Source organism: Capsella rubella, unplaced genomic scaffold (assembly GCF_000375325.1).
Source record: "Capsella rubella cultivar Monte Gargano unplaced genomic scaffold, Caprub1_0 scaffold_4, whole genome shotgun sequence".
In the NCBI taxonomy this organism is placed as follows: domain Eukaryota; kingdom Viridiplantae; phylum Streptophyta; class Magnoliopsida; order Brassicales; family Brassicaceae; genus Capsella; species Capsella rubella.
Window position 1 is genome coordinate 6,583,682 of NW_006238920.1, and position 13,032 is coordinate 6,596,713.

The window sequence follows — 13,032 nt, forward strand, 5'->3', positions numbered from 1 at the left end:
CAAAATTCAAACTTTTGTACAATGTTTGCAAGCTAATCTCATTCAGATCTATTAGAAAATTATGAACCAAATCACATCAAATAATTTTTATATATGTTTCATTATTTGTTTGTTTTCACAATAGAAAATGTCAGCTCTCAATTCTAACGTTAAATTATTAAGACCAACATATAATAAATTTTAAAAACAAATCAAGAGAAATTATTACTAATGCACTTTCCTAGATACTCTTTTGAAAAAAAATACAATATATTTTTTTTTACCTCTTTTACATAAATACAATATATTAAATTAAATTTTAGAATATTTTAGGTTTGGGTTCTCTATTTTACATTTAGGGTATAGTTTGAGGGGATAGAGTTTAATATGTGGAGTTTTGAATTTAGAATTGAGTCCTTTTGTATATAGAAAAAGAGTATTATTGAAAATGGACAACAAAAGAGAATATTTTTGCAAAATAATAATATAGAAGAAGGTATTTTTGCAAATCCCCTAAAAATCAACTCAAAATATAGTAATTTTTAAAATAATATATATGTCAATGGCGGGAATCAGAAAAGAAAAATTATTAAGTATAGAGTTATGCTATGGTTACTTCTAGAATTTATTCATTGCTTTTATTTTGTATGCAATTTTATTTGAGTTATTGTGATTTCTTGTTTATTTTCGCTTTATTTATTTTTATATAATTTATTGTGTGCTTGTTTTGCTCTATTTAGATTTAAACCATAAATACTATTGCAGATATAAATGTGCACCTATAATTTTATATTAGATAAATATATTTCTACAAAAAATATAAATAAATGATACCAATCAGGAAATAAAACTGGATTATTGCGTTAAAGTAATTTATCAAATAAAGGATTGTTTATGGAGTTTATGCAACTTCAAACAAGAATGATCTTGAGGTCATAGAATACTAAGCAAGACTAATCCATTCATATATCGTTAATTCGTTTACTAATCATATAATCATCAATAATTTTTAAAGAAAATCAAAGATTAATAAGCACTAATAGTACACATGGCTATTTTGTCACTAATCATCATAGTCAACCTCCAAAGGTAAAAAATGAAAATCACTTTGTAATTTTTGTTCTGGTATTTTATCAAACACATTTAGGACATGAAAATTCCTAATTTTCTTATTTTACTCAAACGTATCACAATAAAACTTTTAACAGTTTAAAATCTACAAATTTATACGTATCACAATAAAACTGTATCAAGTTTTTCTTTATTTGATATTAACAGACTTTAATCCTACAAAATATGTTCGTGTTCGTGTAATCAATCCCATCCTCCCAAACTCACATCGATCTTCACAAAATGGCTTATAGGTGATACTGATACGTCGGTTAACCTATCAAAACCGGATTATTATTATTATTATTATTATTATTATTATTATTTTTGCTCAAATGTGATTTATTAAAGTCTTAATCAATGGAAATAAGTCGGCAACTTGTAAACATATCGCATCCACACACACATGCCAACAAAAAGTACTTTGAAGTAAACATTAAATAAGAATGTGAACCTTAATTACATTCAAGACATTTGGTACATTCGTAATTCTATATTATTATTAGATCGATCTCTCCAACTAACATAAGTAATAAGACAATATTTTCTTTTTTACAATTTTTAATCTATTTATTATAGAAGAATGTCAAACTCGTGTTATGAAAAAAAAGAAAAAAAAAAGAATGTCAAACTCATGTAGACATTATTTATTTTTATTTATGTATTTTTAAAATAGTTTCTTTTTTTTTGGAGATATTACTAATAAGAAGAAGCGTATGAGCTAGGTATATACTAGTGAGTACCCCACCCATCTTCTTATATAATTCTATATATATATATATATGACCAAAGAAGAACATTCATAGTTTCATACCAACACACAACGAGAAAGATAGATTCTTTCTTCCTTTCAATTTTTGTTTTTCTTTAAAAACTTTGTGTGAAGGAAGAGAGAGAGAGAGAGATGGAGACAGAACCAAAGTTCAAGAGGATTTGTGTCTTTTGTGGAAGTAGTGCTGGTAATAAAACCAGTTACAAAGATGCTGCTATCGAACTCGGAACCGAACTGGTAAAATCTCTTCTTTTTTTTTCATTTTCAAGATTCTTATTTTGCTTTCTTGTTTCTTATGTATATATGTGTGTGTGTCTTTAAATTCGTTTATTTTGTTGTGTATAAATTAAAATACACAAAAATGAGAATTAGTCTTTTTTTTGTGTTAGATTACTAGCAAACCCCAGAAGAAGAAAAAAGCTCTGTTTTTTTTTTCCTCTTCCAAGTTCCAAAGTTTGAATAGAATTGTGGATTATGTAAAAAACTTTATCAGTTCCAAGTTTTTGGGAAGACTTATGTCTTAAGACCTGATTCTCCAAAGAGTCATAAGACTTCAGATTCTTTTTTCTTTTTCTTTTTTTAAAGACTTCAGATTTTTCTTCTTGGTAGTAGATTGTAAAACCGTAAAAATACGAAACCCCCGTAAAAAAATAGGATGTTTTAAGTTCTTAACACATTTATTACGTAGTCATTAATTATTTTTTTTCTAAAATAGACATCATTTAGTATATACTTAAATACTACCCAACCAATGAAAAAACAAACTACAAAAAAATATCAATTTTATATTCAAAATGTAAAACGTTATTACCTGACACAATATAGTAGAGAGAAGATTAATTTAACCTATTTTGGATAAACTTATAAATGGTGGAGAACAAAAATTCTGTGAAACATATACATTATAATTTTCCTTTTGACTTCTTGACTTTTAGTAAATATTCCTGAATAAGTATGATCAGATTTTGGATCTCTAATTACTTTTTTTTTTGTCATTCCGTTGACCCAATAAAGGTATTACAAGTTGCTCGGAAATGGATTTAATCATTTGACTTGTCATAACTCATAACTAAAGCATTTTTAAACCCATTTAGAGTTAGTGGAGCTAACTATTCATATTATAACAAAAAAAAAGAAAAAAAAATCCCATTATCTTCTTTAGATGATTTTTATTAGAAAGAATATTAAATCTTCTTCCATGTTTGTACTTACTGTGGTCAGTGGTAGAAAAAAAAACATAGTTCCAAAGCTTAAAAAAGGATGAGAATAAATTCAAAAGTATATGTTTTTAGTTGAAAATTTTTTGTGATGGGAAAGTTCATACTTTTTATTTTTCTTTTACCATCTTTTTTTTCTTCTTCATGTACTTTGTTGGGTACTTTTACCAGAAAATGTAATTATTAAGTTTCTCTACACTATCTTTATCCACTTATTTTGTATTCTCTTTAATCTTTAGTAGTAGTAGTATCAATTAACTAATGACAAGGACCACTAAAATTACTAAAACCAACCATATATGTTTTTTTTTATTTCTTCGTATAGGTATCGAGAAATATCGATCTTGTCTATGGTGGAGGGAGCATTGGCTTAATGGGTTTGATCTCTCAAGCTGTTTTCAATGGTGGTCGTCATGTCATCGGGTAATCTAATGTTTATGTAAAGTCATTAACAACGTGAAAACAAATTATGGATAATTTTGGCATACGTGTAGTGTATTTGTGACGTTAACTTTTTTATAAATATATATTTTTAACTAACTTTGGTTTTGTCTTGTTACTGTCTTCAGGGTTATCCCCAAGACACTAATGCCAAGAGAGGTACGTCCGAAATATAACTCCAGAATAATATTTATGAACTCTTGTTTTTTTTTTTACCACTTTCGTATATATTAGAAGCTAAGAGAGTTTACGAAAAAGAAAAAGAAAAAAGAAATTGTTGTGGTAGATAATTTAACAAGAACATCAACCTCATATATGTTATCTTTTTAAAACGCGTATATTACATTTGTCTCATATTAGAGTTTGTTTCAATTGAGACAAAACAGTCCAGTTTATTGGACGGTGATATTTTCATCTTTTTTTTAAAAAATAGCTATAATTAGTATTTTTGATTAAGATAAAGTTTAAAAATAATAAAAAGACACCAATCACGTTGCTCCAAATATATGATTTACCTTTTTTCTAAGAAAGGAGGTCAAAGAGATAAAATGTACCTCGAGAGACTAAACCATCATTACAATCTTAATCCTTTTTCTCACAAAACATAATGGGCTAAAATATGATTGCACAAAGATAAAATTACTACAACAACATGTTGAATCTAAAACAGTAGCATAAAGAAGAGAGCCATTTTGTTTTAGATTCACATATATCTTTGGAGGAAGAAGAAAACCATAAAACAAGTGGTGTGAGTGTGTAAGAGATTTGTCTTTTTGTTTTGGAATATACAGAAGACACAAGTGGTGTAAGTGAGTGAGTGAGTGGTGATAATAATACTTTGTAATTTTTTTTTGTTTTTGAAAATGTGAATAAAGATAACAGGAGAGACAGTGGGAGAAGTGAAGGCAGTAGCAGACATGCACCAAAGGAAAGCTGAGATGGCTAAGCACTCTGATGCTTTTATCGCTTTACCTGGTTGGTTCCTTTTTGTTTTCTTATCCACATTGTATTTGTAATCATTGAGAATTTTATTTAAATTTTTCTTGATTATACCAGTAACTATAACTTATATATGTGTAGGTGGGTATGGAACACTTGAAGAGCTCCTTGAAGTAATCACTTGGGCACAGCTAGGAATTCATGATAAACCAGTAATCATTTTGCTTCCATTTTTTGTTTACATTACACATATATAAACAAAATAATGATTTAGGTTTAGTGAATTTACCATGTGTTTATATATATCATTTATTAAAAAAAACTAAGATTTATGATTTCGAGTTTAGATTTTACGCGATAAATGAGATATTTACGAGAAAACAGAACATGTTATATCGAAAATATTTTTCTAAGTTAGATTTACTAATCTTATGAATATGAATGTGAAGGTGGGACTGTTGAACGTGGAAGGATACTACAACTCATTGTTATCATTCATAGACAAAGCAGTGGAAGAAGGTTTCATTTCACCAACTGCTCGACATATCATTGTCTCTGCTCCTTCTGCTAAAGAGCTTGTCAAGAAACTTGAGGTTTAAATTTATAATATTTTTTTGTTATTAAACTATCTTTTATTATTACATAAATTTATACTTGTTTTTTTTTTGTGATTTGAAAATTTAGGAATATGTACCAAGACATGAGAAGGTAGCATCAAAGAAAAGCTGGGAGATGGAGCAAATAGGGCTGAGTCCAACTTGTGAAATCTCAAGATGAAAAACATACAAAGGACTAATTAATTATTTTCTTAATCAGGATAACCCAAATTGAAATGTTTCTTCAAAATTTGGGATCCTCTTTATTGATTGTAAGACTTAGTCCTAGCAACCAGAAAAACAAAAACAAAAAACAGATTAACTTTCTTCTTTTCTTGTGTAGTTGATTCTGTTGTTTTAATGTCTTGTGTTTTTAGTTTTTTTTTATCTGGAAAAAAAAGAAAGAAAATATTTTGGTTTTTTTTTTTAAGTTTGTATTTTGTAATATGTCCCCCAACCAACAACTCAATCTTTGGGGTTTTTTTTAAAAAATTTTATTTTTGTCTCCATTGATGATTTTAAAATTAAAAAATTTGTGTTTGAGAATTCCTTTTTGTTGTGGTTATGGTAAATTAAAAAATGAAGTTATAAGTCTCTTGACCAGTTTAAAACACCTAAAATATAATGTGATGTACAAATAAACTTCTTTCCTCATACATTAGAACACTTGAATTTTGATTGGTAACCACACGATATAAGATGATTTATGAAAATAGTGAATTAGTTGTGTAAACCTCATATAAAAATTGGTTAATTAATCCGTAGTATAATAAGTTAAACACTAAAGGCTATATATTAATATGGTTCCCTCAAAATAAACGAATTAACTCAAACTAAAGTAAAGTAACAAAAACAAAAATCTTTATTAATAATAATATATATATATATATACGAAGCCCAATCATGTAGTTGCTGCATATAAATGGATCATCTAATGGGCTTGTTCTCAAACTTAGCCCATAGATTTCCATTTATCTTATTTTCCTCATTCAACAGACTTTTTCTTAATTATTCCTTTTCCTTGGTTTGTTAAACTTTGACTATGTAGTACAACATGGAGATGTAATTAAGAAGAAGAAGAAAAAAAGTTGAATATTCAAATCTTTGTTGGCTCCAAATAAATGAGTTGTAATTAAAAAAAAGACAGGAACAAATGTCCTAATAATTGAGGTTTTACCTTTTAATTTGATTAATTAAGAAAAAAAGTTTATACCTTTAAGAATTTTTAATACCTCCAAATTCATCTCTCTCTCTTTCTCACACACACACGCACACACACTCTTTCGCACTCTCTCTCTCTCTCACAGATCGGAGAATCTCTTTCTGAGCCCTAATCTATAGAGTTGTTGTTCTCACCGTGGCCTGTTCAGATCTCTGAGATCTATAATCCTATAAAGTAATTACATTTTGTTCATTTTCACTTCTCTTCTATACTAAATTTGATTTTTTTTTCGATATTGTCTTGTATTATGATCTCACGATTCAATCAAGAAAGATTAGAATTTTACACTAAAGCTTTCGTTTTTATTGCTTAAACATGAAGTTTTAGTCAAGATTTTGAAGAACTAAAGCTAATACAAGTTTTGTGCTTTTGAAGCTGAAGTAAAGATTTGATTTTTAGTATTTGGAGTTTGGAGATATTGCGAACTAAATGGGAACAATGCACCGCAGGTATGTTTGATTGTAATACTCAAAAAAAAACAGATCTTTTCTTTTTTGAGTTTGGTTTCTATTTGAAGAATACTACTTAGTTGCTTAGTTTTGCAGTGGTGCTCCTCGAAGAACGAATGAGAATGCAAAGGTTATTATCACAACTATTTTGGGAATAGTCTTTGGGACTTTTATTGGTATCACATTACCATCAGTTTCTTTTAAGGTATGATGAGGTTTTGATCTTTAATTCTTGACTTTGTTGTTCCCTCTTTCATTTTTCACTTGTTGAGTTTTTTTATATTTGTGGTCCTGTAGATTAACTTACCTTCGGGCTTTATGTCATCTCTTGATGGTAAATTGTTATCTGGTGACAAGTCCCCTGAAGATTTCGGTTCAAGAAAGTTCCCTGAGGTATATATATATATATATATATATGTAACTTGATGTTCTGTGAATCAGTTTCATGAATGCAGAATTTGCAGTTTCTTTAGTCAAGAATGAAATATAGTTGTTATGTAATAGAGTAGTGTATCATTTGGGATGAAGTGTATTGTTTCTGTTGATGTGAATGCAGATATATGTTCCAACCAACCCGCGCGGTGCAGAGGTACTACCTCCGGGAATTGTTGTGGCGAAGACTGATTTTTACTTGCGTAGATTATGGGGAGAACCTAATGAAGTATGTGCTTTTTGTGTTTATTTTTCTCAAAATTATGGTTTATCTGTGGAGGATATCAGAATTTCTAATGTTAAAAGAATAATTAACCTTTGCAGGATTTGAAGAAGAAGCCAAAATATCTTGTGACATTTACAGTTGGGTTTGACCAAAGGAACCATATTAATGGAGTTGTTAAGAAGGTTCTGCAATATCAACATGTTTTATACATTGTTTACATTGGTGGATTCACTCAGATATTTTTGTTTGTTTTTGTCATTTCTGCAGTTTTCTGAAGATTTCCAAATTTTGCTCTTCCATTATGATGGCCGGACAACTGAATGGGATCAGTTTGAGTGGTCAAAGAACGCCATTCATATTAGTACAAGAAAGCAAACAAAATGGTTAGTCATTTGGTAGTTTAGATGAGTGGTTAACAAACATTCTGGACAATTTTCTCTAGTATGTTTTTATGAAAATTCTCTACTGGTTTTGGCAGGTGGTTCGCGAAGAGATTTTTGCATCCTGATGTTGTGTCAGCTTACGAGTACATATTTATATGGGATGAAGATCTTGGAGTGGAGCACTTCAATGCGGATAAGTAAGTTCTTTTTCTGGAGGAACATTACAGTCTCATCCTTACATAGAATAATGGAAATTTATTACAACTTCAGGTATATTGAGTTAGTTAAGAAGCATGGTTTAGAGATTTCTCAACCAGGCCTAGAGCCTAATAATGGACTCACTTGGGAAATGACGAAGAGGAGAGGTGACCGAGAGGTCCACAAGTAAGATCTCTCCCTCTCGCTCTCTCTCTCTAACCATTCTTTGCCTTTCTGTTTTGGTTCTGATTTAAGAATGTGTTGTTTTTACTGGTGAACAGAGATACTAAAGAAAAGCCTGGATGGTGTAAAGATCCACATTTACCTCCATGTGCTGCGTAAATATCTCTTTCTTCTCTTGGAAATCCTCTCTTTATCCCCACTCAAGAATGCTTAGTCATTATCAGTAATAATTTTTGTTCCCACACAGATTTGTTGAAATAATGGCTCCTGTATTTTCACGAGAAGCATGGCGATGTGTGTGGCATATGATTCAGGTTTGTCAATCAGTAGATACATGGAACTAATGCTTAATCCTTCAAACTATTGCTTGAGAGGAATTTCATCACTTTGTTTATGTTTCTGATGCAGAACGATCTTGTTCATGGATGGGGTCTCGACTTTGCGCTTAGAAGATGCGTAGAAGTAAGTAGTCTCTGGCCCTCTGCTTGATAATAAAACCATATATCATTAACAGGAATGGATCAAGAAAAATCTCTGCCTGTGTATGTTTCTGCAGCCTGCTCATGAAAAGATTGGGGTTGTGGATTCGCAATGGATCATACATAAAGTGATACCGTCACTTGGAAGTCAAGGTAAGTCAGAGAATGGGAAAGCTCCATGGCAAGGAGTGAGAGAGAGATGCAAAAAGGAATGGACCATGTTTCAGAACAGATTAGCAGATGCTGATAAAGAGTACCTTGGGAGAACGGTCAAAGGATAAAAAAATTAGCTTTTTTTTTTTTTACCTTTTACATAATTATTATCAAAAACCTTACTCTTGTATATCAAACCCCAACATTTTACCCTAATTAGGTTTTGATAGGGCATATGTGAAAAAAAAAAACTTTATATTTGATATTGTATGAGATTTATACTTTTGATGTTGTTTACACTAAACATCTCTATTAGAATTTGGTATGGTGGTTGTTTTAAACATTGTTCTTATGCCAATTTAAATTTCCTTCTTTTGACTTCTGAAAATGACTAACCAGTTTTAGGATTGGTCTATTTCACCCAATTTCATAGATTGGGAAGTTTTATAGTTTTGCTCTCAATAGATAACGTAAATGGTAGATAAATTAAGGAGAAGAGAAGATGGTTATGACTTTGGAGTGAGTGTGAAGCTTTTACACCAAATCTATAATATTCAAGTTTTTTTTTTTTTTTTTATTACAATACTTTCTCCAATAGAGAAAAACAAAAGTATGAAAATTTCAGTTTCACCTTCTTTTTTGCTTTTAATTCAAGTCAATGATTTGTCTATAGAAAACTATAATGTTTCCCTTTATTTATTATATTTTCTTTGTTGGATGTTTAATTTTAGTTTCTTTTTTTATGGTTAAGAAGTTTGCTATCATATCATTAGTAGAAGCCTCTTATGAGGAAAAGCATATATTAAGCAACATCATTATAGTTTTTTTTCTCATGTACCTTATGTGTAATAATATATAGATGACATAATTAAGAAAAAAAAATGGAATTAGGAAGAACAAGAAGTTTGGTGTTAGGCACCAACCATTTTTATAGTAACAAAGAATAAAATCCTCATATATCTCCTTTGCATTTTTCATCACTCATCACATTCACAATTCTTCTTTCTCTCTCTCTCTCTTACTCTTTCAATATCAATATATATTTATCTTTCTCAATCTCTCTCTTCGTTTGATAGATTTGAAGGGTTGAGAAGAGAGTGAGGAGAATGGGAGAGATGAAGAGTATGCAAATGGGTGTGATTGGAGCATTGTTTCTATCAGTTGCATCTTCTGTCTCCATTGTCATTTGCAACAAAGCTTTGATGACCAATCTTGGTTTCCCTTTTGGTAATTACATGTTTTTTTTTTCTCTTTTTTTTTCACTTTGTGATGACAATATATGTTGTAAGATCTTCATCGAAAAACCGGTTAAGCGTCTAAGAATTGATATATGATCATTTGTTTTTGTTTTTGGCCATGGTTTTGTCAACAGCAACAACACTGACAAGTTGGCATTTGATGGTAACATATTGCACACTTCATGTGGCATATAAACTAAACTTCTTTGAGAATAAACCTATAGACATGAGAACTGTTGTTCTCTTTGGCCTCCTCAATGGCATCTCCATTGGTCTCCTCAATCTCAGCCTCGGCTTCAACTCTATCGGCTTCTACCAAGTATATATATCTTCAACATCATTTTGATCCTCATCATATAACATCTACATGATTAACCATTTTTAATGTTTCTCCATATATAAATGACAGATGACCAAACTTGCTATCATACCATTCACTGTCCTATTAGAAACCCTCTTCCTCAACAAGAAGTTCAGGTGAACCTTATTATTTATATAACTCAAACTTTAACAAAAAAAATTTCTTCTAAATGTGACATTTGGTTTTGCAGTCAGAAGATAAAATTCTCATTATTTCTGCTGCTGGTTGGAGTTGGGATAGCATCAATCACAGATCTTCAGCTCAACTTTGTTGGCTCTGTTCTCTCTCTCCTTGCCATTGCCACAACTTGCGTCGGCCAAATTGTATGCTTTGTGTTTTTCATTAATCAATGTACAATGATTCATCCCTAGTATAGCAGCTAATATGATGTTGTGGTGTATATAGCTAACAAACACAATTCAGAAGAGACTGAATGTGACATCAACACAACTCCTATACCAATCAGCCCCGTTCCAAGCCGCTATACTCTTCGTCTCGGGTCCTTTCGTCGACAAATACCTCACTAGCCTCAATGTCTTCTCCTTCCATTACTCTCCCATTGTTGTGGTAATCTTTACATCAATTTATTTCGTATACAATTTCATTTATTGTCACTTGATGTTGTATAAGAATTAGAGATGTTGTGGTAGATTGGTCCGGCCCGATAAAACTCAGCCCACCTTTTTAGCCCGGCCCGTTTAAACTTCTCTCGTTTTGAAACATGTCGTATTTTAACATTCCTAGGTAGAAGAATTTTGTGAATTTGACCGATGATGAATCTTGATGTTGTATACATGTAGGGGTTCATAACGTTGTCATGTTTGATAGCGGTTTCGGTTAACTTCAGCACGTTTTTAGTAATCGGAAAGACATCTCCGGTGACATACCAAGTCTTGGGACATCTCAAAACGTGTTTGGTGCTAGCATTTGGTTACACTCTACTCCACGATCCTTTCACTCCTCGTAACATCGCAGGAATCCTCATCGCTGTCCTCGGCATGCTTCTATACTCCTACTTCTGCTCAGTTGCTTCTAAATCAAAACAAGCCTCCTCCGATTCCACTTTTCTTGTACGTATAAGCACACACAAAAAATGAAAAAGATCATAGAAATAATAATGAATCTTGAAACTTTTCTCTAAGTACTTTGGTATTGGTCCTTACAGGGTAAAGATAGAGACACGACACCGCTTTTGGGACAAGAAAAAGAGAACCATCATGAATCCAAGAAATTAGACAAGCATAGTTCTCCAGTATGAGAGCATGTACATGAATTGGTCTCGATATGATCCTGTCTCTTTCTTTCTTTTTTTTTGGTCCATTCATTGATAATGTTTTTGTAATTCAGTAAAGAAACTGAGATAGCCAATGGGCATGTTCTCTTTTCATATTTACAGTTACATATTTCATTTTCCTCCTTTTTTTTGTGATATTACAATTACAAAGATATATAAAATTATCTTCTCTCGTGTTCTATTTGTTTCTCTCTATATAAGCTTACAGCGAATACTACATGTGGATTAAGTCTAACGTTTACGAGAAGTCATCCCCATCACTTTTTCACATGCTACGTCGTTGTTGTTTTTTTCTATCTTTCCATGAATAGCATATGTACATCAATTTATATTATGGACCCACGAAGAGAATTGGCATGAAACTTTCCTTTAAAAACGAATAATTTTATTTCTAATTTTATTTGTATATTAAAAGTTTAAAACTAGTGGTGATCATGAGACTTCCAAGCTACGGAATGACAAAAACATATATTAAATAAAAATTTAATAAAATGAGATATATTGGTCATCAATCTTAATCAATAGGGCCAACTTGTATTGTATGCAACAACTAACAATCCAACTAAAAAAAATCATTTATTAGTGTTTTAAACACAAAAATTATATTATGATGATGACTTGTTCCTACAAAACTTTTATTACATTTTCGTCTTTTGGCCAACGATATTTTGATACGTTTCTACATATTTCTCAATCAAGTAGTCTAATGCTTAAGTTTTCAAGATTACGTACTAGTTTCTCTCTTTAAATTGTATTCTATATACCGTGTTGGTTGGTTTCACTCTCTAGTCTCTTTAGCCATTTCTTTCTATCCTCCACTTATATTAAAATAGTTGATTAAGGAACTTACAAAAGTGATAGTAAAAATAAATAAGGCTAGCAATTTGATCTAAGTAGTTTTTTCTTCTTGTATGTGAATGTGATTAAGGTAGCTCCCAAGTATTTTATTATCACGTCTTGCTGTATTTTATTATCAAGTATTTTGTTAGAGACATATTTATATAAATCTACTTTAGAAATTGGAAGATAAAAACATACATTTGTATATGTATAACATTTTATACACTTAAATTTTGTTTTTTACTTGTCTCATGACTTTTTCTTAATTACAATTAAAATATCTAACATTCTAATTGACTAACATATTACCTTACTATTTTGTACTCTGTACACAATATACACCACACGTTTGTATCCTATAATAGTTACCGATCACAATCTTATTGTGGAAACATAATTAATCCTATTATAATTTTATTTTGTTTTTATTAGACGGAGATCACATCTATAGAAAGAAGTTGCTAAAAATCTTCATCGACAAATGACAATCCAATGAAATTGTTTATTTACATACCTGGAG

At 30.5% G+C, this 13,032-nt stretch overlaps 3 protein-coding genes across 4 annotated transcripts; all 3 read left to right on the plus strand.

Annotated features, from left to right (window-relative positions):
* The first annotated feature begins 1,893 nt into the window (after positions 1-1,893).
* LOC17887895 (cytokinin riboside 5'-monophosphate phosphoribohydrolase LOG1) lies at positions 1,894-5,478 on the plus strand. Its single transcript, XM_006294922.2, has 7 exons — positions 1,894-2,098; positions 3,404-3,501; positions 3,648-3,678; positions 4,395-4,494; positions 4,600-4,670; positions 4,908-5,051; positions 5,143-5,478. The coding sequence occupies exons 1-7, from the start codon at positions 1,994-1,996 to the stop codon at positions 5,233-5,235; spliced, it is 642 nt and encodes a 213-aa protein (XP_006294984.1). The 5' UTR covers positions 1,894-1,993; the 3' UTR covers positions 5,236-5,478.
* An 840-nt stretch (positions 5,479-6,318) lies between these two features.
* LOC17888349 lies at positions 6,319-9,078 on the plus strand. Of its 2 annotated transcripts, XM_023783932.1 has the most exons (13): positions 6,319-6,450; positions 6,652-6,725; positions 6,822-6,930; positions 7,023-7,118; positions 7,282-7,386; positions 7,482-7,565; positions 7,651-7,766; positions 7,862-7,963; positions 8,037-8,150; positions 8,246-8,302; positions 8,395-8,461; positions 8,556-8,609; positions 8,704-9,078. In XM_023783932.1, the coding sequence occupies exons 2-13, from the start codon at positions 6,706-6,708 to the stop codon at positions 8,905-8,907; spliced, it is 1,128 nt and encodes a 375-aa protein (XP_023639700.1). In that variant the 5' UTR covers positions 6,319-6,450; positions 6,652-6,705; the 3' UTR covers positions 8,908-9,078. The 2 variants fall into 2 exon arrangements, with proteins under 2 accessions (XP_023639700.1, XP_023639701.1); XM_023783933.1 differs by lacking the exon at positions 6,319-6,450 and having other exon boundaries at positions 6,661-6,725; positions 6,814-6,930.
* A 617-nt stretch (positions 9,079-9,695) lies between these two features.
* On the plus strand, positions 9,696-11,838 carry LOC17890259 (UDP-xylose transporter 1). The gene is made up of 7 exons (XM_006294443.2): positions 9,696-10,006; positions 10,152-10,336; positions 10,427-10,494; positions 10,569-10,701; positions 10,784-10,945; positions 11,179-11,448; positions 11,544-11,838. The coding sequence occupies exons 1-7, from the start codon at positions 9,886-9,888 to the stop codon at positions 11,634-11,636; spliced, it is 1,032 nt and encodes a 343-aa protein (XP_006294505.2). The 5' UTR covers positions 9,696-9,885; the 3' UTR covers positions 11,637-11,838.
* The last annotated feature ends 1,194 nt before the right edge of the window (positions 11,839-13,032 follow it).